The sequence below is a fragment of the Physcomitrium patens genome, chromosome 25 (assembly GCF_059467195.1).
Source record: "Physcomitrium patens ecotype Gransden chromosome 25, ASM5946719v1, whole genome shotgun sequence".
Lineage (NCBI taxonomy): Eukaryota > Viridiplantae > Streptophyta > Bryopsida > Funariales > Funariaceae > Physcomitrium > Physcomitrium patens.
The window spans coordinates 2,520,720-2,541,724 of NC_143434.1; the positions used below are offsets into that span (position 1 = coordinate 2,520,720).

General features: G+C 40.3%; 2 protein-coding genes and 2 long non-coding RNA genes across 6 annotated transcripts; 2 read left to right on the forward strand and 2 right to left on the reverse strand.

Annotated features, from left to right (window-relative positions):
• The first annotated feature begins 1,678 nt into the window (after positions 1-1,678).
• On the forward strand, positions 1,679-4,452 carry LOC141045047 (uncharacterized). Of its 2 annotated transcripts, none has more exons than XR_012216964.2 (3): positions 1,679-2,128; positions 2,309-2,385; positions 2,673-4,452. It is a non-coding gene; the product is annotated as an uncharacterized LOC141045047 (long non-coding RNA). The 2 variants fall into 2 exon arrangements; XR_016500897.1 differs by having other exon boundaries at positions 2,309-2,381.
• Positions 4,453-5,795: 1,343 nt separating this feature from the next.
• Positions 5,796-9,885, reverse strand: LOC112278225 (putative exonuclease domain-containing protein At3g15140). Of its 2 annotated transcripts, XM_073532076.2 has the most exons (7): positions 8,717-9,885; positions 7,695-7,894; positions 7,461-7,541; positions 7,226-7,285; positions 6,945-7,070; positions 6,470-6,593; positions 5,796-6,249 (listed from the first exon to the last, which is right to left on the reverse strand). In XM_073532076.2, the coding sequence occupies exons 1-7, from the start codon at positions 9,314-9,316 to the stop codon at positions 6,049-6,051; spliced, it is 1,392 nt and encodes a 463-aa protein (XP_073388177.1). In that variant the 5' UTR covers positions 9,317-9,885; the 3' UTR covers positions 5,796-6,048. The 2 variants fall into 2 exon arrangements, with proteins under 2 accessions (XP_073388177.1, XP_024367178.1); XM_024511410.3 differs by lacking the exon at positions 7,226-7,285 and having other exon boundaries at positions 8,717-9,861.
• A 3,903-nt stretch (positions 9,886-13,788) lies between these two features.
• On the reverse strand, positions 13,789-14,401 carry LOC141045021 (uncharacterized). Its single transcript, XR_012216897.1, has 2 exons — positions 14,280-14,401; positions 13,789-13,931 (listed from the first exon to the last, which is right to left on the reverse strand). It is a non-coding gene; the product is annotated as an uncharacterized LOC141045021 (long non-coding RNA).
• A 219-nt stretch (positions 14,402-14,620) lies between these two features.
• LOC112278523 (glycine dehydrogenase (decarboxylating) A, mitochondrial) lies at positions 14,621-19,857 on the forward strand. The gene is made up of 10 exons (XM_024512132.3): positions 14,621-16,023; positions 16,236-16,484; positions 16,624-16,701; positions 16,845-17,141; positions 17,289-17,414; positions 17,574-17,759; positions 18,112-18,378; positions 18,544-18,732; positions 18,875-18,952; positions 19,075-19,857. The coding sequence occupies exons 1-10, from the start codon at positions 14,812-14,814 to the stop codon at positions 19,507-19,509; spliced, it is 3,117 nt and encodes a 1,038-aa protein (XP_024367900.1). The 5' UTR covers positions 14,621-14,811; the 3' UTR covers positions 19,510-19,857.
• The last annotated feature ends 1,148 nt before the right edge of the window (positions 19,858-21,005 follow it).

The following is a 21,005-nucleotide window of genomic DNA, read 5'->3' on the forward strand; positions in this document are numbered from 1 at the left end:
GCGATCACCGCTCGCTCGACTCCACTATCAAAGGTCCTTCAACTCTCGGTCTTTCGTAAAGCAACTATCGCTACCAACACAGTCCAAAGAATGAAAAATGTATATGTATATATATATATAGTCGCGATTAAACGCGCAAGAATATGTTTCAGTTCCACGGCAACCTAGATCCCCATATCACCCCCGGCACAGAGTCGAAACAGCTCTGTAATCACAATTCGAGCTCGCCCCCGCGGTCGTAATCAGAGTCGACTTCCGGGGGCGACGAAATGCACACATCCACTATACCAACAACACAGTCCTCGTTCACCCTCAAACAGTTCGCTTCCGACACCGGCGCGCGCCAAATTTAACACGTCAAACCGCAACAACGATCACGAGCACATCACAACCAACCTCTCCCAGGTGTGTACGGCGCAACGACTGAAAGACCCAACAACGCAACTCCGCCCCGATTACGCCAAATTTGCATCCTCAAAAGACCGTTTTCGTTACGTGCATTCATGGCAGTCATGACCGTTGCTATCATTACACCGATGACAGTAATAGGCTCTTTACTATTTCATTGATCGATGAAAGAACCAGGGCAGAGTACTACTCTTGGGGGATTCGCGCCCACCCTTCGTTGTCCAACAGCTCTCTGACACCCTGCCCCCCCCCCCCACCCTTCCATCGCCAACGGTCACTAGATACGAGCACCACCCTGCGATTGCTCGAAGGCCCACCTCACCGCCGCCTTCGTCAGCGGCCCCGTTGGTGCCGTTGCGGGCTGCTTAGTGACGCCGAATGCCGCAACGGCGATTGTCTTACGTGGCATGAACCGCGTTTGATCGGATTCGTTAGATCACCAGCAAAGAGTGGACAGCCCCAATGGCGAAGTCCATGGCCCCAGACGCCGGGAAAATCTAAACAGCATCCGATGCGGTGGCCCACTCACGAGGCTTTGTTCGATCGCCTTTGTTGAATTTTCCTCGCCGGTGTTGTACGGATTGTGGTTTATAATGGCATGCTCCCGCTTGAACTAATCCCCGCTTTTCGACGGAGCTAGGGCCGCACCGAAACGGCTCTATTCTACCGAGACAAATCCCCCCTTCCAGAACTCCGCTCCCGCCATCGCAGTACTCTGCTTTATCGACCAAACCGCGGCGAAAGGTTGTGATTACCCGCCATCATCGTGGTACTGTAGCGGTGGATTTCATGCTTGTGCTCGCTCTCGCATCGTCACAACAACGACACTCCACACAAATTCGATCGATGTGGATAACCTTTGTGGGTTTTGTTCAGGATGGAGTTTCAGAGTCTAGTGGAGAAATGTCGTGGGGATGGACTTGATTGTTAGGGTTTGAGTCGGCACTTTGATTAAAAATGGTTACATTTTGACGTGTGCTTATTGGTGTTGGTGTAAATTTCTGCATCATTGCATGGGAAGGCATAAAATGTTTATTGTGTGCTTGAAATGAATACATACACAACCCCCCCCCCCTCCAAGTCCATGTTATTTGTGTACAACTTCAGAAAAAGTCAGTGAATATTTGCCGTAAAACTATATTATTGTTTCTTTTCTAGATGTGTGGAACAGTACAATGGTGAGACAGATCTATTTAAACAGATTATGGAATTGTGGCATGAATGTATGGTCTTTGTTTAACTAGTTGGTTTAAATCAAGTCCCCAAAAAAACACAAAACTAGCCAATGTTGCTGAATGCGTCAAGCTGGGACAGCATAATTAGGGTTGCTGCTGCTGGTTGTTGCCAAATCTACAACAAGCATATTCCCTCTTTTGATTCCCAATTGTTTTGATTCCCCTTGATGACGATGTGGCACATGGATGCCTTACCTCGAGTCTCCACCTGTTCATACGTTGAAATGGCCATTGAGAACCCTTGCAAAATAAATAACTAAACAAATAAATGAGAACAAGGAAGAACTAGGGGATGTATGTAATGTGACAACTCTCCAACACACCCAAGCAAAAGAGAATTTTTGACCTTATATACTGAAATAATTCATGGCCCATTTCAAGCGTATGCTCTTTTACAAAATGGTTTCAATGATTTGTGTTGCCATCATATCATACAGAGAGCATTTAAGAACCATTTGAAGAATTCTGTTGAAACAACATTCCAGGTTTGTCTCTCCCTGCCACCATCAACTGCCACCCACTCAACATGTTTCTTTGATTTGTTTTTTTGTTTGTTTTATCTTTAAAAAATGTTAATGTTCCCAATATGTATATTCCTCCATGATAAGATGGTTGTAGTGGAAGTAGCAAAAAGAAAAATTTGAATCAATTTTGATGTGATTCAGGTGGCAGTGGCAAAAATTGTGGTAGTGTTAGCAGGACTATATATATATATATTAATTTCATTAAAAGACTCTTGTAGGTCCATCTCTTACACGCCACATTCTATTTATTTCCACAAGATAAAACTTAATACAAGGCAAAAAAATGTTTTACAAATGAATTTTTTAATTTGTAGCAAATGCTAACCCAAATTTTGAATGTGTGTCAATAATAAAATAATCAAACTGTCACTTCTAAAAATTTAGATGATTCTGACTTTGTTTTTTGAGCTTTGAGAGATTATTCTCTGTTCAATGATTTCCTCAATATCATAATTTTGATACTCGGATTTCAATTGGTGTTTTGTATTCAATGGATCTCATCCAGATGCTACATGGAATTATCACAATTACAAAATTGGAGAGCTAGTATAAGGTGAACATTAGTAGTTATTATTACTATTATTATCTTAAACACAAATATAAAAAATTTGTATTTGAAATTGTGATAGAGAGAATTAAAATAAATAAATAAATAAATAAATAAATAACAACAACAACAACAAAAAAAAATAATGTGTAGTTTTATGTATTTGTTTAATTCTATCTATTTCTATATATGCATATATACACACACTATTATATTATGTTGAAGATTTGAATCTCTCATAGTATTGATAAAAATAGAACAATGACAATAATGTCTACAAACTTTGTAAAAGTTGAAGCTGAATGGGCACTGTTTCACTATAGTATTGACTTTTGAGGCATCCTAAGTCCAAATTGTAAATTTTCTTTTTGGATATGAAAGAGTGTGTATGGATATATACATAACAAGGTGTGTTATGATTTAGAATTGGCAAATGCACAAGATTTGAATTCAAATCAGTTTTCATTCTTGGACACAGACTGTGGTCAAATTGACTACAACTAAACCACAAATGTGTATCAAACTTACCATGAATATATAAATTACCAAGCCTTTGAAATCAGGAATCATTTTTTTTATTTTACCACGTGTCAAAATTAAATAATGCAAATAGCATTGAAAAAATAAAATACCAAACCCATGACTTCATTTCTTTAAATCAAAACAGATACAAGACTTCTGGGGACCAAGACTATTTTTTTTATCTCCCATTCCCATTCAAACCAGGGGATCATTTGGAACCCAATTAAGCAAACAAGAGCCACAAACCAATGCAGTGGTGAATGATAAACGAGGATAATTATATATTAAAAAATGAAATGAACACGATAATTGCCAGGTGGATAATCGTAAAACAAAATACTTTGGATGGTTCAAAGAAAATGGGGCTTTTTCTATAGTAATCAGATTCCCATGCAAAGAACAGTTTCTTCACAATTTAGTAAGAATGGGACGGTGGGAGGGGAAGTGTGTGTAAGTCTGACCTGGCACGGGCAGCACGGGCAGCACGGGCAGAGGATAGTAAAAAGAGGAATACATACCCACTTTAATTTTTAATTTTTAATTTTTTGTAATTCCCCCTTTTCTTCCCAAAGAGAATTGTTTTTGTTAATTATTAATTTTAAGCGTGTGAATCACATGAATAACTTTGGAGGGTTTGGCATTGAATCCAAATGCAAACAAAAAGGAGCCATTATTTAGTGATTTTTATTGATATAAGAGCTTTAAAAGAGATTAAACAAAAGGCTTTGTCATAAACTAGATATGGCACCTAACTTCCCACATTTTTTCCAATTCATTCGTTGAGGACAAGGAGTAGGCTTGGATCCGAAGCTGTGCCCTGGTCCCAAACCTAGCCCCTCCCCGCCTTACCTTCCCCACTATAAGACGCTTGTGTTGGATCCATTGGCCACCGAGCCTCATTAAACGATAATAATACATTTGTAAAGTAGTCTAAATTTGGGGTGAAAAATACACACGAGCAAATCATGGACAACAAAGATTTTAATGAAGAAATCAATCTTTATATTAATTAACATTCGTTAGCTTTCGAATAATTTCAATGTAGTTGCGTTTCATTGTTAGCTTTTGCAATTGTCCGTTTGTCATGAGAAATAGTTTATTTAGTTGCTTTATACATTTTTGTAAACGTTTTTGTTTGTTTACATGACTCTTGTAAGTTTACACCATTAGTGTTTGTGTTTTTTGAATTGGAAAAATATGGGAAGATTTATCGACACATATGCTCGCAATTTTTCATTTTCTGTTTGATTGTTTCTATTTTTTATAGCATATTATGATTTACTGCTCGACTCACAGTATTTGACAACCACATTTAAGATTTTTAAAATTCAATTTGTTTTCGAATTAGATGGGAATGCTTGCAATGTTGAAAGGGGTGACAATTTTGTAGTAATATTTCTACAGGAAAACATAACCAATGTGTTAAAGTGGATACAATTAATAATTTTTATTGGGTTTTTTCATAATTTAATATTCTTAACAATAAAATCACAAAAATTATGTATAATTTACAGCATGAGTTTTTCATATACCAGGTTTTTAATTTCTAATTTCTAAAATATATATTCACTTAATAATTTTTACTTGCATTACTATGCTTATTTTATGTGAGATGGAAAGTTTTCAAAAAACAATTCAATTTGATAATCAGTTTCTACAAATGAATGCAGAATTTATGTCTGAATATAAACAAAACATTTTTGTGAATATATATTTGTGTGTGTATATATGTACATATTTTTTGGTATTGTGAAAAGTAGCAGTTTTCCCACACTAAACTATGCAGTCGTCTTGGGATAGTGGGTGGCAATGGTAGCCGATGCATCATTTTCAAAGTTTTCCAAAAGTCGAAGTTTTGGATGTGTTTTTTTGGGGGGGAATACGCTAGACCATGCACGAATTTCATGTGGGTTTGTAATCCGTCATTCAAAGTCGGTGCCTTGGAAGCCAAATGGTGGTGGCTTGGGCACTCACAATTTTAGGGTTTCCCCTCCAGTCATGCCAGGTTATCAGAGAAATGAGGTTGCGAGGGCGGCACCACGCAAATTCCGGTGCATGAAGCAGCACGATCGATCGACGCGGCAGATCCACCATGGCCACAATCTCAGTGGAACCAGGAATTTGTCTCATTCAAAGCATTCCACTTCTCGGCCACAAAATTACCAATGCATAACTCATGCTTCTCCAGAGTCGACTGCTGCAAGGACCCGGAGTAAATGACGAGCTCTTGCCACTGGAACACTGCCAACAGGTCCGCAGAAAAGCTCTTGGGAAGCTTTGTCATGGTCGGCGGAGGAAGATGACGAGCTCAAAAAATACTTGGCTTGGAAGCATCCACAACCAGATGTGTTGCTTTAATCTAATTTTCTTGCTCACATGTAAAGTGTAATGGGGTTTGTTGATCGGCGTGGCCTTTGACATTTGCAGTATGTTGTAGATTCCCGTCCGTAAGAATATCAGAATTATCCGTAATGCTAAAGACATGCATGATTTCTTTGGTGAAGTTATTTGTCTATACCCAAGGAGAATAGTATCATACGTCGCACAAACAGAACACCGTCGGAAACAAAGCTTTACCGAAAAAAAAAACCACTTTTACCATACAACGGTGGACCCTCTTTCACATGATTTGGGTTTTCTAGGTGTACTACTGTACAAGCTGTAAACAAAAGTAGCAGCAGCAAGACAAACTGCTTTGATGTTTATTGTGATCTGATTCTTCAGCTGGCTCCCATAGTGAGACTTCATTTTCTGAAAAATTACGACAGCGCACAAGGACGATGACAGTGGAAGGGACGAACTGCCGAATTCATTATTTCACACGGTTTGAAAATGTCCATCTCACTGCTTTTGGATCACTAACTTTCCTTTTCGCAGAGATTCTCACAATGGCACCGTGAGCGAGCATCCGCTGCAGGATTTGGGCAATGTTGTGGGCATCGTCCAGCCCAACATGATGTGTACCAGTTAGTGGTATATTAAGGCCTTTCAACATTGCAAGCATTCCCCCAGCCTGCGAGAATCCACATTCATTGCCTTAGCAGATAAATAGAAATCCACACTCGTCCCACCCAAATGAGCCTCTAAGCATATCAAGGCCAAAAGTGCTTGAAACTGAAGATGCAATCAGTTGATGATTTTGGAGTACGTAGAAAGAAACAAACTGGTACAAAATACCTATCACCTCAATGTAAGCTAATTCATAAAGCTTTCATGAAAGTAAGAGGTTATACCCGCCGTCTGTAAAAGTTGTAGTAGATGTCCTTCAAGTTTATCCACTCATTGAAATATGGTTTCAATTCGATACCTGAATCACGACATTGCTCTGGAATCTTTGTCTTCACATCCCAGTTGCCACTGCAATCCCAATCCTGACCATTAAGTCCTGAATGAAACAAGTTTCTCTCCGAAGTCCTCACTTGTGTTAAGATTTGACTCCTAGAACCATTTCAGATGAACCATCATGTAGATGAATGAACAAAATATTGTTCAATTTCATTTAACTTGACTAATCTATCCCTCACATCTCAACACTAAGCATGAAAGACGGACTTATAGCGGCAAGAAGCGTACTAACTTGTACGCAAGATGTACTTGATCTAAATACGATTGTGGAATACACGCTTACGTATTTATTTTTAGCTTAAATATGCAATTCTATTTTAACGTAATTTGTGTGCCAAGAGTCCTGCATTAACCAGTGCTCACCATGTAACAAAAGCAGCTCGTGTCAACTTGGACGGGTCCTCAGGATTATAAAGCGAGTGGCTCTCCATCCAGCTTTCAAATGCGTTCAAAACCTCTGTAAACGGGATAGCTGTATCATGCCAAACCCTGTCAAAATCAATCGTCCAATCGGTCAGCAAGATCGAAGGTCCGAGCTAACTATTGCCCATCGACGAATAATTTATTTAAAAACTTTCAGAAAAGAAGAACAATCCAGCAATTTAAGACACGGCGTCTATATATCCTGCATTAACCTTGTTGACCTGGATTTTGGTGCCCACAACTTGATTGCATACATCATTCTCATTGAAGTATGGTATGATCTGCATGGAATTGAACCAGACTTTATGTTTGGTCGGCATCCAAAATCTTAGGACTTCACTGAGAAACACGCCAGAAACGTTTATCTAGTAATTCCTCTAATACTGTTCATATTTGTAGACTAAACTCACAGCGTGTTTACATTTGCACACTAGAAACAAGAATAATACACCACACCTGTCCAACCCCCATCTTCCATACTTTCCCTTGATATATTCAGCCTGCCTTTCTTCCGTCATAATGACTGGCCTTACGAAGCTGCAAAAAGTCAAGCACCGTTCAAATAAAAAAATTTTAAATTTCAGTATCGCAATTTCGGGACTCAAAGGCTTTGGTCTCCAAGGTTTTGAATTCAATACAGCCCATCGCATCACAAATTGAAAAGAAGGAATAAATCAAGAAGGAATATACCGGTGAAAACGATCAACCACTTCAAGTGTCTGAGCGTTGATCAAAAGTACAGGAAACTCCAATATTTCGACCCTGCCTTCCAGATCCAGTACTAAGTAGAACTCAAATGGCTGTTCCTTAACCCTTTTCAGATCAGCTGACCTCACTTTGAGCTCAGGATAAACATGGCTAAACTTGTCTGTGTGATTTTCGTCCTCCATCTACGTACCACATCACCTTAAAACGTTTGAGTTTCTGTTAGACTTGGGCAGAGAATGTTGTGCAAGGACGCAATTTGACAAAACTTCCAGGAACAAAGTGCAAATTGTTAACCAAGTTCGATAACAGCCATTAAACTGTAAAAAGGATAGGGAAGGCTGAATCAGAGCGTCCCTGGGATGATCCTGAATTACAAGTACACCAGCTCCCAATGAATGTTCAATCAACCTCTACAGAAAATGATGTACGCAGAGTCAGGTCGCAAAACTCATGACATGCCTCTTAGCCTGCAGGACTACTCTAAATTTCATTCTACAATCTGTATCAATATGCATCCCTCGCTGCACTGAGAATTGTACAGATAGTATGCTATTGAGAATGTACTGGCCACTATCACACATCAAACCCTTCACAAATTCACTTTTAAAGCATTCGCTCATGCTCACACACCTAAAATCTCCGATCGTACACAAATGAATTCGTCCTAGAATGGTGCATTTGTCACCGGCTCCAAGAAACTCATGATTTAAAAGATCCAAAAACGAGAATGATGTTCACAAAGTTCACCACTGAGCAAGTTCAGCTAAACCCTTCGCTAAAACTATATGTCCTCTAAACCCTTAAACCCTAAACCTGAACCCTTGATGGGCGACCTGCTGAGACTGATGCACAAAGCCTTCAATATACCAAACCCAAACCCTACCAAGTAGTTTATGAGAATACTGTAATGACTTCAGGATCCATGTGTAACAGGACAAACCCATCGAAGCGCCAAAACAATTTTCAGCACAAATGACTCCTGCGGCAAAGTGTATGAAACTTACCAGAGTACACAATCCTTGCGTGAAATAGTAGCACATCTTTTTCGAACGCCTCCCGGTTCTCGCTACATCAGCAATGCGTTGATTTTCACCCTCTAAATCTTCGTTTACCATGTCAAATTCTCGTAAAGCATGAAGGGCATCTTCAGAAATCTCCTCGTCGAACTCTGCCATACTCTCGTTCGACTGCAAAACAGAGGCTGCATCAGCCTGCGTTGTCGACTGCGAGTCATCAGAAGTGGCAGAAGCAGACATCAAGGATTGCCTTGGATTATGCACATTAGCTGCAAAACTCTGGAGTTTCGGAGCTAAGTGGTGCTTTACAGGGACGCCATAAGAGCGATTCCACGAGCTCAGAGATCTCGAGCAACAAGAAAGGTCAGCCAGGTTCAGTGAGACCCCTCTGTGGGTCGCCACATTAGCCCACTTCCAATCTAATGTAGCATGAATTGGAAAACTATCTACAAAAGACATGCCTACACAGCAGCCCGGGCGTTTCAAAATAAAGCTGACTAAGGAGAAATTTCGCTGATAATAAAACGGATTGCACACAACTCGCGTGTTTGGAACGCCTGAAATTAATTTACCCAACGTGAGAGCCATCTTCACCAGAAGCAACAACACTAGCCAACCGAATTGCAAAACTACTTCGACACAGGGAGCTGATACTACATTTGGGTACTGTCACCACCACACCGACTGCAGCAGTAGGTGCACTGTCATGCCCACCTTGCCAAATCTAACCTATACTTCTCTCAAAACCTTTCTACGTTTCACTTAAACCTCAAGAACTGCACAACCACACCGAGAACAGTATCGTGAGATATCAAAGGTTAGGGTTGAGGTTTAATATCAGAAGATATCCTGATTTAGGAGTAATCTATGCACAATGTTGTATTGGATAACATAGCGCACAATAACTTAACATGAGCATATCGGAGAGAAGCTTCAAACGAGAACTGTTTCCCCTAAAGCTGGCAGATCACATTGTGTGCTGCACTTCGTGTTAGGTATTTAATGTCCCTACTCAACCAGTGCTGCAAAAATGGAGTGCTATATTAATGGCATCGGAATCGACGACCGTGATTACTCTTTGCAAATTCCATCACAAATGTCCTCTTTGGAATGCTGCAATGAAATAGTTGCAGCTTACAAAAGATGATTTAGTAGGGTAGGCCGAACCTGCAGAAATAATATTTTTTAATCATGCAGGAGATTTGAAGTAAAGAATGGATATTAACCTCTAAGTTGCGACCCAGTTTTTGCTCAGAATTTGATTCAAAGTTATGTTGTGAAGGCGGAAAATCTAAATTTAGGAATTACGGAGAAAGTCAGACGAGTAGGACTTCTTTCAGGTCGGTAATAGCAATCGCTGGTAGAAGTGTGGCATTGCAGAAGGCAAGATACATCAGATGACTTCGGGTATAGGAGAGATGTTATTAGTGATCACTACAAGGTACTGGTTTTACGACAAGTGTAAAACATCAACCCGGTTCCTTGAAGAGTAAAGACATGGAAATTGTGACAGGCGCAGAATTACAACGCTTTCCTACGTACAAGCTTGGCCTTCTCAGATTTAAAGCAAGCACCTGTTGTTTAGGATTGTGAAAGGACTCCGGTTCCCACAACATGTTGGACATTCTCAACTCTTCATTCAACAATTTCAATTAGGACCTAGGACACCTGCCGTAATGCTTGTCATACATCTGATCTTCTATGTGTCTGTTTTGAAGCTGGCGGCGAGCATTGTGGATCCTAACAACAGAAAACCAGTCGTGGGCTTGGAAACTCATTGTTGGCTAAAAATCCGTCTCGAATTCTCTCAAAATTTATTTTGCTTATTACACACTTGAGGTAAAGCCTTGTGAAACGTGGTAATCGAAATTACACTTCTTTAAAGGCGATTGTTCACCGCTTCAGCACATTAAAAAGGGTGGACGTGCTGCATGGAAAAATTATTTTTGTCTTCTCGATTCCCGCTCACCATCGAGACTTGGAAACTTGTTCCTCTTGATTGTGATCACTACAGACCTGGCATCATTCGAGTCAAAGTTGCACCGAGTCTCGCGAAGAATAAGCATGTTCCTCTGGGTATGACTTGTTCACAGATGGCGATGACTTGGTGCTGGGTAGAGGAAAACAGTAGGAAGCGAATGAGATATTAAACTACTTGCGCATTGTGCACTCGTCCATGAAGCTCGTTGGCAGCTTCGGTGCCTCGAACCAAGCAACCCCAGACGATGGCCCTGTAGAATTTATATTTTTATGCACACGAGTTCACGACAAGAGTTCTCTTTATCTTGTCCTAAATATTACAGTCGCACAGAATTCAGAGGTGAACACATTGGAGTGTGCACAGGAGATTATTAGGTCACCTTATCAACCATATCGACATCACCGCAAAAACGTTAACACATGACTGGCTGTGGCTTTTCCTCAGCCATGATTCACGGGGAGCATCGTTAACTGATACCGACCGGCAATTGCACCAGAACGATTCCCGTTCATCCAGCTATGATAAACCTGAAAGCGAATGTGGAGATAGTGGAGTCTATGACAGCTGGCCAGCATCAAACCACCACACATCTGTGTAATCCACTTCCTACAAGAACCTGCAAATTGATCAACTTTTAAAGCTCCATCAATGTCAGTTAGTGTAGGGATTTCAGCATCGATCATGCTTCACAGCATTGAGATATGAGCACCCGACGGACGGAAACCACTTTCCGTGCATGCTTGTGGTCTACACACAAGCGCTAATATCAACTCGAAATATCTGCAAATCTCTTCAAACCAGAGTGAGGAATAAGAACTCTATTGCTGGTAAAGCGGACAAAAGACGAGGAAAGCTTGGAATCAGATTGGTCGTGCAACATTGCAACACTTTCCAGACGCAAACAGAGTCATTCTATCTGAAACGACAACCCCACAATCTAAGGTGGGCTTCTAGGACCATCCAAACTCGAGGTCGACAATTGGGTTCTTCGCAGACCACTCGAAATCGCTCACAAGTGGACCGATTAAACACGCTCGCTGCGGATCTCGTCGCTGTTGAGCAACGCGTCCCCATTACCATTCAGAAATCCTAACCCTCATTCGGATTGTTGCTGCGATCGGGCCTTCCATCTTCCTAGGTTTTGTCTCAAGTATAACCAGCTTTGTGACCCATTAGAAATTGTTGAAATTTTTTTGTTCTCATGCTATCAAAAATTTCAAGTTGAGCAAAGTCGACAATATTTTCTTTCATTTTTCGGATTTTCTGAGTGCCATTGAGCATGTCGGGAAGACAAGGGGCACAAGATGTGAAAGAGTGATAGATTTAATTGTATTGTAGACCACATTATATATATATATATATATATATATATATATAATATTATATAAATTTGGAGGTCATTGATTCTGCAAAAATATTATATGAAAATTAAATAATCAAAAATTATATATACAAAACACGTAATTTTTATATATATATATATATATATATGGATCTAAATGAGGTTGAACTGACTATAAAACATTGGATTAATTAAAAAGACATTAGATTGATTATGTTATAATGCATAATTCTAAAAAAATAAAAAATAAAAAGATTGTAGAATAAAAAATATACAATATTTATAAATGCAATAAGCAATTTGCACACTTGTCTTTAATTGTATAGTATCTTAAAAGTTTTTAGTATAGTATAAATAAGAAGTTTATGATGTGTTTGCAAGGGTGTACTGCACAAGAGGCATGCTCACAATGAAAGAGAGTGTCCACCTAGTGGTTCCATTTATCCATTATATATTTACAATATGATTTTTGACAAGTTAAATCAATAAGATGTTTTTGATAAGATTTGTATTTTCTTTTATCAATATTAATTAAAATAAATTTCACTTAAAGTAGGACAAAATAATCCAACTAGAGCTAATCTCATTATAATGGTTTGTTTAAACATTTAAAACATTTATTTTTTTATTTTTTTTTCAAACATATGTACATGTTATTGTTGTTATCTTTACTATTATTATTATTGCTATTATTTTTCTATTCTAAATACCTTTGAGAACTACAAATTAGGCTATAATAGCTCACAAATTAGGCTACAATTAGGCTACAAATTAGGCTATATGTAATTGATGAATAGTACTAGATCAAAAGATTTAGAAATAAATAAAATTGATTACATTTTGTGCATTAATCAAACAAAAAAAAACACCTTCTCCTCAACTTCATATTATGCCACACTTTCATACTTTGTGTTTGTAAACACTATTCATAATTTTACAAAAAATGTAAGTAATTATAAATATTTTCTGTTATCTTTATTGTGTGTGTGTTTATGTCTTCTATATTTGCTGTGCAAATGTGTTCCTTTTTTTAAATGAACCTTTTTTCTTTCTCAAAAGAGTATCTCTCACGTTGCTAAAAACAGAGATTTTTTAAAATATATATATATATATATATATATATATATATATATTTGTCTTAAGATGTATTAAAATTCAATTAAAATCCAGTGTGTGCATGTGTATTTCTAAAAATTGATTTAGAATGTACAAGATTATCACATTGCATTGCTTATTAATGAAACAATTGAAGAAAAATTAAAATAATGCCTCTGCAGATAGACCTCTGCAGAGTGTATAAAATTAAATCAGACAGTACAAAAATTAAACATATTGCGTAAATTGTAACACTTTGAGAAGATAATTAATACAGATTAGACTTGGTAGTAAAATGTATGTATGTATACATATACACATACATATAAATATATTCATGCTCTTTGCTGTATGATAAATCATACAAACTTTTATATATAATGTACATAATCAACAAACTTCAATATGACGATGTTCCTAACAGACGAAACTTTGTTTTAGCACAAGCCTGTTAACTTGACTTAAATTTAAATGAACAAACATTTACTGAACATGATTAAGAAAATTTAAAAGTTTTAATTATATTGCAATTGCATATACTACAGGTACAGTGGATCTAGCTTGACATGATGTAATAGCATGAAATAGAATTTCAAAATTGCATCAAGTCGAAAAGTTATGCTCCAACAAACACACACACACTGAAAAAATCAAAAAATTAAAAAATATTATTAATGTAAATGAATGACATGATCAACATATTCATCACCTTTCGTCATCGGATGGAGGGCACAAGAAAGTGTTGTTTAGAACTGATGAGCGAAATGGATGAAAAAGCACGTGACCTGCTGCAGAGACAAATATTATTAGGAAGAAATAGAATAATAATAATAATAATAATGGGTCTATGGCACCTCATTCATTTGAGATCCTACTGTGAGTACTTAATTAAGCAAACCACTTCCTGCTTCAACTTTTTCTTTTTTCTTTTTCGCAAACTTTATTACGTTTTCGTAACCCGTTGGGAGTCTATATGCGAATTACTTGTGAGGCTGAGGGTGAGTTGCAGAATGCGGATATCGGACCCACGGCGGTGGAGCCCACCACAGCGTTCGTGGATAATGTACGGGTGAAAGGAGGACCTGTGACTGCGGTACCGAACGAGTGAATGAGATTTCGGGGGAAGGATGTACCGGGGACGGTATTGGGAGCACCCCCATTAGGACTCCGCATATTGGACGGTATAACTGAAACGAGGCTGACACGAGGCCTGGGCCGGCGAAGAGTGTCGTTGCGCACCTTCACCCTCCAAACGTGTTGCCAACGAATGCCGGAGTCGCAGAGTCACATACCGCACTGGATCAGTGTTGCGGCAGGAACCTCACGCCTCCACCGCAGCCTGAGAATCACAAGACAGGAAAGATACGAATTAAACAAATGTTAAAATTCGAAGAGTTTCCCAAAAAGGTAGCGAACGTAGGACCGGATTGAAAAGCCCGATCGCCGAAACTCCTACTTGATAACCTGCTCATTCCTTCGGCCCCGTGAGTGCTTGAGCGGTGCTCAGCCGTCGCTGGTCCACCTCCCCGTCTATCCTCGCCACTTACGGCCCAATTTCTTACACGGCGGGTTTTTCTGGGTTGTGAGTCTTGGTTCGTGACTGTGATTTCTCTTGCCGTTTTGTGGTGTGTATGGTTGGGGGGAGGTGGAGGAGGAGGAGTAGTGATGGAGCGGGCGAAGCATCAGGTTGCGAAACGCTTGGTGCAGCAGGTGGTGCGTCGAACATCCGCGCCTCCGTCGACTCTCCGGTCCCGGTCTGTATCACGAGCTACCGCTTGCAATGAGACGCGTCGAGGATTTGGCGCTTCGTTGCTGCGTGGAAGCGGGAATGGAATCGTCCAGCTTCCGTTTGGAGCCAGGACCATTTCCATTGAGGCATTGAAGCCCAGCGACACGTTTCAGAGGCGTCACAATAGTCCTACCCTCGAGGAACAGAAGATGATGGCGCAGGCGTGTGGATTCGACAGCATGGACGCCATGATCGATGCAACCGTGCCTAAATCCATCCGCAGGCCCGACCTCAATCTCAGCAAGTACGGGGAGGGATTGACAGAGAGTCAGCTGTTGGCACACTTTAAGGCCATGGCATCCAAGAATAAGGTGATGAAGTCTTACATTGGAATGGGTTACTACGACACCCACGTCCCGACTGTGATTCTCCGCAACATTCTGGAGAATCCCGGATGGTACACGCAGTACACCCCCTACCAGGCCGAAATTGCGCAGGGAAGGCTCGAGTCCCTTCTGAACTTCCAAACCATGATCACGGATCTCACAGGAATGCCGATGTCCAATGCATCGTTGTTGGACGAAGGTACTGCTGCGGCGGAAGCCATGACAATGTGTAGTAACATCGCTCGTGGCAGGAAGAAAACCTTCCTGGTGGCTGACAACTGCCACCCCCAGACAATTGAGGTGTGCAAGACCAGAGCGGACGGTCTAGGTTTAAACGTTGTGGTGGCTGATTACAAGAAATTTGATTACAGCAGTAAGGATGTGAGCGGAGTTTTGGTGCAGTACCCTGCTACTGACGGATCGGTGAACGATTACTCGGATTTTGTCAAGAATGCCCACGCACACGGAGTGAAGGTGGTGATGGCAACCGACCTGTTGTCTCTCACCATGTTGACACCTCCTGGTGAGCTGGGAGCGGACATGGTTGTTGGATCTGCTCAAAGGTTTGGAGTTCCCATGGGCTATGGAGGGCCGCATGCTGCCTTTTTGGCAACATCTCAAGAGTACAAGCGTCTTATGCCCGGGCGTATCATCGGCATAAGTATTGATGCCACTGGAAAACCATGCCTTCGGATGGCCATGCAGACTCGTGAGCAACACATCCGTCGTGACAAAGCGACGAGCAACATCTGTACCGCTCAGGTAGGTCTTCTGAACTGTGTGAAAATCTGTTTTAATCAGTTGAATGCGTAAAAAATAATCTTCTCATATCAATTTTCTGAGAGAATTACGCATTTGTCTACTGCATGTTGTATACCCTTGTCCTGGCATCTCGTTAATGCTCTTCATTGTTGCTTGTTGCATTGAGGGGTTTGATTTGAAGTTTTTGATTGACGTAGTTGGGTCTGTGACAGGCTTTATTGGCAAACATGGCAGCCATGTACGCCGTATACCACGGCCCCGAGGGTTTGAAAACAATTGCGAACAGGGTTCATGGATTGGCCGCGGTATTCAGTTCTGGTGTGAAAAGATTGGGATTCCAAGTTGGATCTGCATCGTTCTTTGACACAGTGAAGGTTACAGTTGGTGAAGGACAGGCTGAGAAAATTAAAAATGACGCAGCTGCACACGGTGTGAATTTGAGAGTGTTCGATTCCAACTCGGTGAGCCTGACAACTATCTCGTAATATTCGGTCCGAATTCTCGTGTATTGTTTTTCTCTTCTTTTTTGGAGCACAATTGCACCGAGGCAATATTACCGTAGTTGGTTCTTATCTCATGTTCTTGGTTATGGATGGCCAGGTTACCTTGTCTTTCGACGAAACTACGACGATCGGAGATGTGAACACCTTGTTCAAATGTTTTGCTGGAGGCAAGAATGTGAGAAACTTCTTATCCTTTTTAAACATGCTTCTTGAATGACCGGTTCACATGATGATGTGTTCCTGCTGTCTTTCCTTCTGATCTCACTCGGACTTTGGTTGCATCGTCGATGTCTAAATTAATGTATATGTTTGTAACAGGTTGATTTTTCTGCGGAGCAACTTGCCGCTGGGGTGGAGAGTCACCTTCCGTCTAACCTGAAGAGGGAAACTCCATTCCTTACCCACCCGGTGTTCAACCAGTATCACTCAGAGCATGAGTTGCTCCGATATCTTCACAGGTTGCAGGCGAAGGATCTATCTTTGGTGCACAGCATGATTCCGTTGGGATCGTGCACGATGAAGTTGAACGCCACTACTGAGATGATCCCAATTACGTGGCCTGAAATGGCCAATCTGCATCCTTTCGCTCCCGAGGACCAGGCTCAAGGGTACCAGGTACCTTTTTGTGCGGCTTGATATGGTGTGTGTTGCTGTCTTTGTTGTGGGGTTCTGTGGTTAACCAGGTCATTTCCCACTGCTGGTGGATTCAGTATCGTTTTAGGTATTTCCTGAATTCGAAGTACGACTTGCTCTGATGTGCAGGAAATGTTCAAAGAACTGGGTGACCTGTTGTGTGAAATCACCGGGTTCGATTCCATGTCCCTGCAGCCCAATGCCGGTGCTGCTGGCGAGTATACAGGATTGATGGTTATCCGTGCTTATCACCTGGTAAGACTTTTGGGACATTCTTCTCATAAGTGCTGGAAGTGTCGCTGTTGGGTTTGAATCTAGTTCTCTCTTTGCCCAGCGCACTTTAATGGTGTTGGATGAGGCGGCGATCGCGTTTTTGATGGTTTGATTGACACGTGGAATTTCGATTGTACTCAGGCTCGAGGAGACGCGCATCGCGATGTGTGCATTATTCCTGTCTCAGCTCATGGAACAAACCCTGCAAGCGCAGCAATGTGTGGAATGAAGATTGTGACTGTTGGAACTGACGCACACGGAAATGTGGATATCGCAGAACTGAGGAAGGCAGCTGAGAAGCACAAGGACAATTTGTCCGCTCTCATGGTAAGTTATTCACAGATGTACATTCGATTTGGATCTCAGTCACTCAGTTAATGTATTGAGCATCACGAAGTAATCCTGAAGGAGGACGTTGGGTTACCGTCTCTTTAGTGGGCTTCAGGCCAATTTCGTCCACAGTGAATGGCCTGGATTATTTAAATTGTTATATTTGGTCTGTAAGCAACAACGCGGGTACTCGGCCGCGATTGTCTTGTGGAACGATGAATTGGCTGTTGGTGACGACAGCTGTATCTAGCTCAGTTATGTAACTGAAGAGTCGTAATATTCTTCCGACTAATCGTTCTTGTCAATTCTGCATATGAGTGATGTGGCTGGTTTTTTTGACCTTGTGCAGGTGACTTACCCATCCACGCACGGTGTCTACGAAGAAGGCATTGATGAAATCTGCAATATCATCCATCAATATGGTGGACAAGTGTACATGGATGGTGCCAACATGAACGCTCAGGTTGGGTTGACCAGTCCTGGTCACATTGGAGCCGATGTGTGCCATCTCAATTTGCACAAGACGTTCTGTATCCCCCACGGAGGAGGTGGTCCTGGAATGGGACCTATCGGAGTGAAGAAGCATTTGGCTCCATTCTTGCCATCACACCCTGTGGTATGTGATTTACGCTTTTTACAGGAGCTCGAGGCCATTGGCTTTAATATTTGCTTACTGTTCGTTGTGCTGTCTAGTGTTCGTTGCGGTGAGTAATTGTTGACGATGTTGACAGTGAGTAAATAGTTTCGAGCCGGCTTCTGATATTGAGTACTCGAACTGCAGGTTGGCACCGGAGGATTCCCAAGACCGGCTAACACTCAACCTCTTGGCCCCATTTCTGCTGCTCCTTACGGCTCAGCATTGATTCTGCCAATCTCATATATCTACATTGCAATGATGGGCAACAAGGGTTTGACAGACGCGTCTAAGCTTGCAATCTTGAACGCTAATTACATGGCGAAGCGACTGGAGGTTGGTTTAGATTACTTCTCAGCACTCAGTACTACAGACGTGACACAAAATAGATCTAATATATCCCCCAATATATCCCCTAATTTATTTATGTATCTATGAATTAAAAAAAGCTGACTCCTGCGGTGTGGGTTGTGTGCAGAATCACTACCCAATTCTGTTCAGGGGTGTGAACGGAACATGCGCACATGAGTTCATCATTGACTTGCGGAAATTCAAGGTAACGTACCTCGAAATGCCCTAGCTAATCGCGTTGGAACCTTTTCTCGATACAGAAAATGTGAAGGAATATAGTGATTGTTGAGAGAGTGTTTACTGAATTGCTGTTTCGATTCATGACAGGACACGGCAGGAATTGAGGCTGAGGATGTGGCTAAGCGTTTGATGGACTACGGTTATCATGCTCCAACCATGTCATGGCCTGTGTCTGGAACGCTTATGATTGAGCCAACCGAAAGTGAAAGCAAGGCCGAGTTGGATCGGTTCTGTGATGCCCTGATTTCCATCAGAGGGGAAATTGCCGCAATTGAGAACGGAGAGGCTAGCCGTGAGGACAATGTCCTGAAGGGCTCCCCTCATCCAGCATCAGTTGTGATGGCCGACAATTGGACTAAGTCCTACTCAAGGGAGGTTGCAGCTTTCCCTGCCTCTTGGGTCCGTGCATCCAAGTTCTGGCCCACCACATCCCGTGTTGACAATGTATATGGAGACCGCAACCTCGTGTGTACAAACCCCCCTGCAGAACTTGTCGAAGAAAAGATTGCCGCTGCCGCTTGATCCTTTGACCTCAGGATTAGCCCACCTTCGTTGTCCGAAGCTTGGAAGTATTGGACTAAACCGACAGAACTATCCATCACACTTTCTATTCAAGCCAAGTAGTTTCTGGGTCCTCGTTTCCTTGTCATCATTAGAACTCTCTTTTCCATGTTGATACAGCGCAAGGATTGTATTGCCGCTAAAGCTTCAAATCAGTCAATGCTGCATATCTTGCATATCTAGGGTGGCCTAGTCTATGTCTCAAGTACGAGAAGCCCTTCTACCTGATTGTTCTGTGAAGTGAAGCTGTGAACTTTTCTTCAATTGTACAGTAATTCCTTGCTTATAATGATGCGTGCCGTTCTGTGATTTGCTATGCCATCATTGGTTTACACAAGTGCTGTTAATTTGGAGTTCACTCCTACTCAAGCAGCTTATAATCAGATAATTGTACATCGAATTAATTGAACTGGAAATTGTATTAACCTACACTACTCCGAAGGCCATCACAATGGGACATTTATTATATTGAGAGACGATATTAAGAATATTTGGTTGTAAAAAGATTGAGTTGTGTATAAGTATGTTATATAATATGTATTGAAATACATGGAAGGCTTAACTGAAAAGATGATAATTTCTTCTACTCTTATACAAGATCTTTTTATTACTATCATATTCATTAATATTTTTTATTCAAAGAATACAAATCTTTCTAGTCTTCCTACAATTGCTACAAATACTTTCACAAATATCGTGATGCAGGATCTTTAAACTACTACATTCTTGTACAAATCTATAAAACATCACAATAATATTTATGCATTACTTAAAAAAAAACTCTTTTCAGGAAACCAAATATAATACATTTATAATTTTTTCAAATCATTATATACAATATTACAGAATTTACACATCTTTCTACTAATATAAAATTTGGGTTTTTTCAAAATTGCTTAGATAGACAAATTAGAGTAATATAACAAAGAAAAAATATCTTAAGTTCTAAATCCAACTTTCACAACAAATCCTATTTTGCATTGTTCATGTATCTTCAATAAATTTTTTTCAACAAAAAAAGACACCTTAGACTTTGAATTAAGTATATACTCTAAAAAAATGAACGAAAATAATATACTTTATTCTATTATTTTTTATTTAAAATGTTTAGCAACCAAAATCACTTATGAGATCCATAACAAAAAAAACTTTTAGTTTTTGTGGATTCATTTTAAGAATAACTTCATTATTTGGATGGTATTCTTGATTTAATTATAAGTTATATTAATTATAAGAATCTCAAGTATATCACATTAATATGTTTATTTATCTATCTATTTATTTATTTTTGATACAAGTGTGGTGTACTTGATGCATTGATTAAAAAAGTAAGTACTTGGTATTTACAAACCTTAGATTCAAAAATTGGACAATAAAAAAAATACTATTACCATTACTAGCTTATGTGTTACAATACATTACTTGCTAAACTAATGTGAATAATTATGCAATCCTAA

Excerpts from the sequence above, each read along its gene's own strand:
- LOC112278225 (XM_073532076.2), bottom strand. The coding sequence starts at position 9,316 with ATGGCTCTCACGTTGGGTAAATTAATTTCAGGCGTTCCAAACACGCGA. Across the intron at positions 7,286-7,460 it reads GGAAGATGGGGGTTGGACAG|ATCATACCATACTTCAATGA; the intron begins GTGTGGTGTATT and ends AATTCCATGCAG. Across the intron at positions 6,594-6,944 it reads CGAGCTGCTTTTGTTACATG|TGGCAACTGGGATGTGAAGA; the intron begins GTGAGCACTGGT and ends TTGGGATTGCAG.
- LOC112278523 (XM_024512132.3), top strand. The coding sequence starts at position 14,812 with ATGGAGCGGGCGAAGCATCAGGTTGCGAAACGCTTGGTGCAGCAGGTG. Across the intron at positions 17,760-18,111 it reads ACAATTTGTCCGCTCTCATG|GTGACTTACCCATCCACGCA; the intron begins GTAAGTTATTCA and ends GACCTTGTGCAG. Across the intron at positions 18,379-18,543 it reads TCTTGCCATCACACCCTGTG|GTTGGCACCGGAGGATTCCC; the intron begins GTATGTGATTTA and ends CTCGAACTGCAG.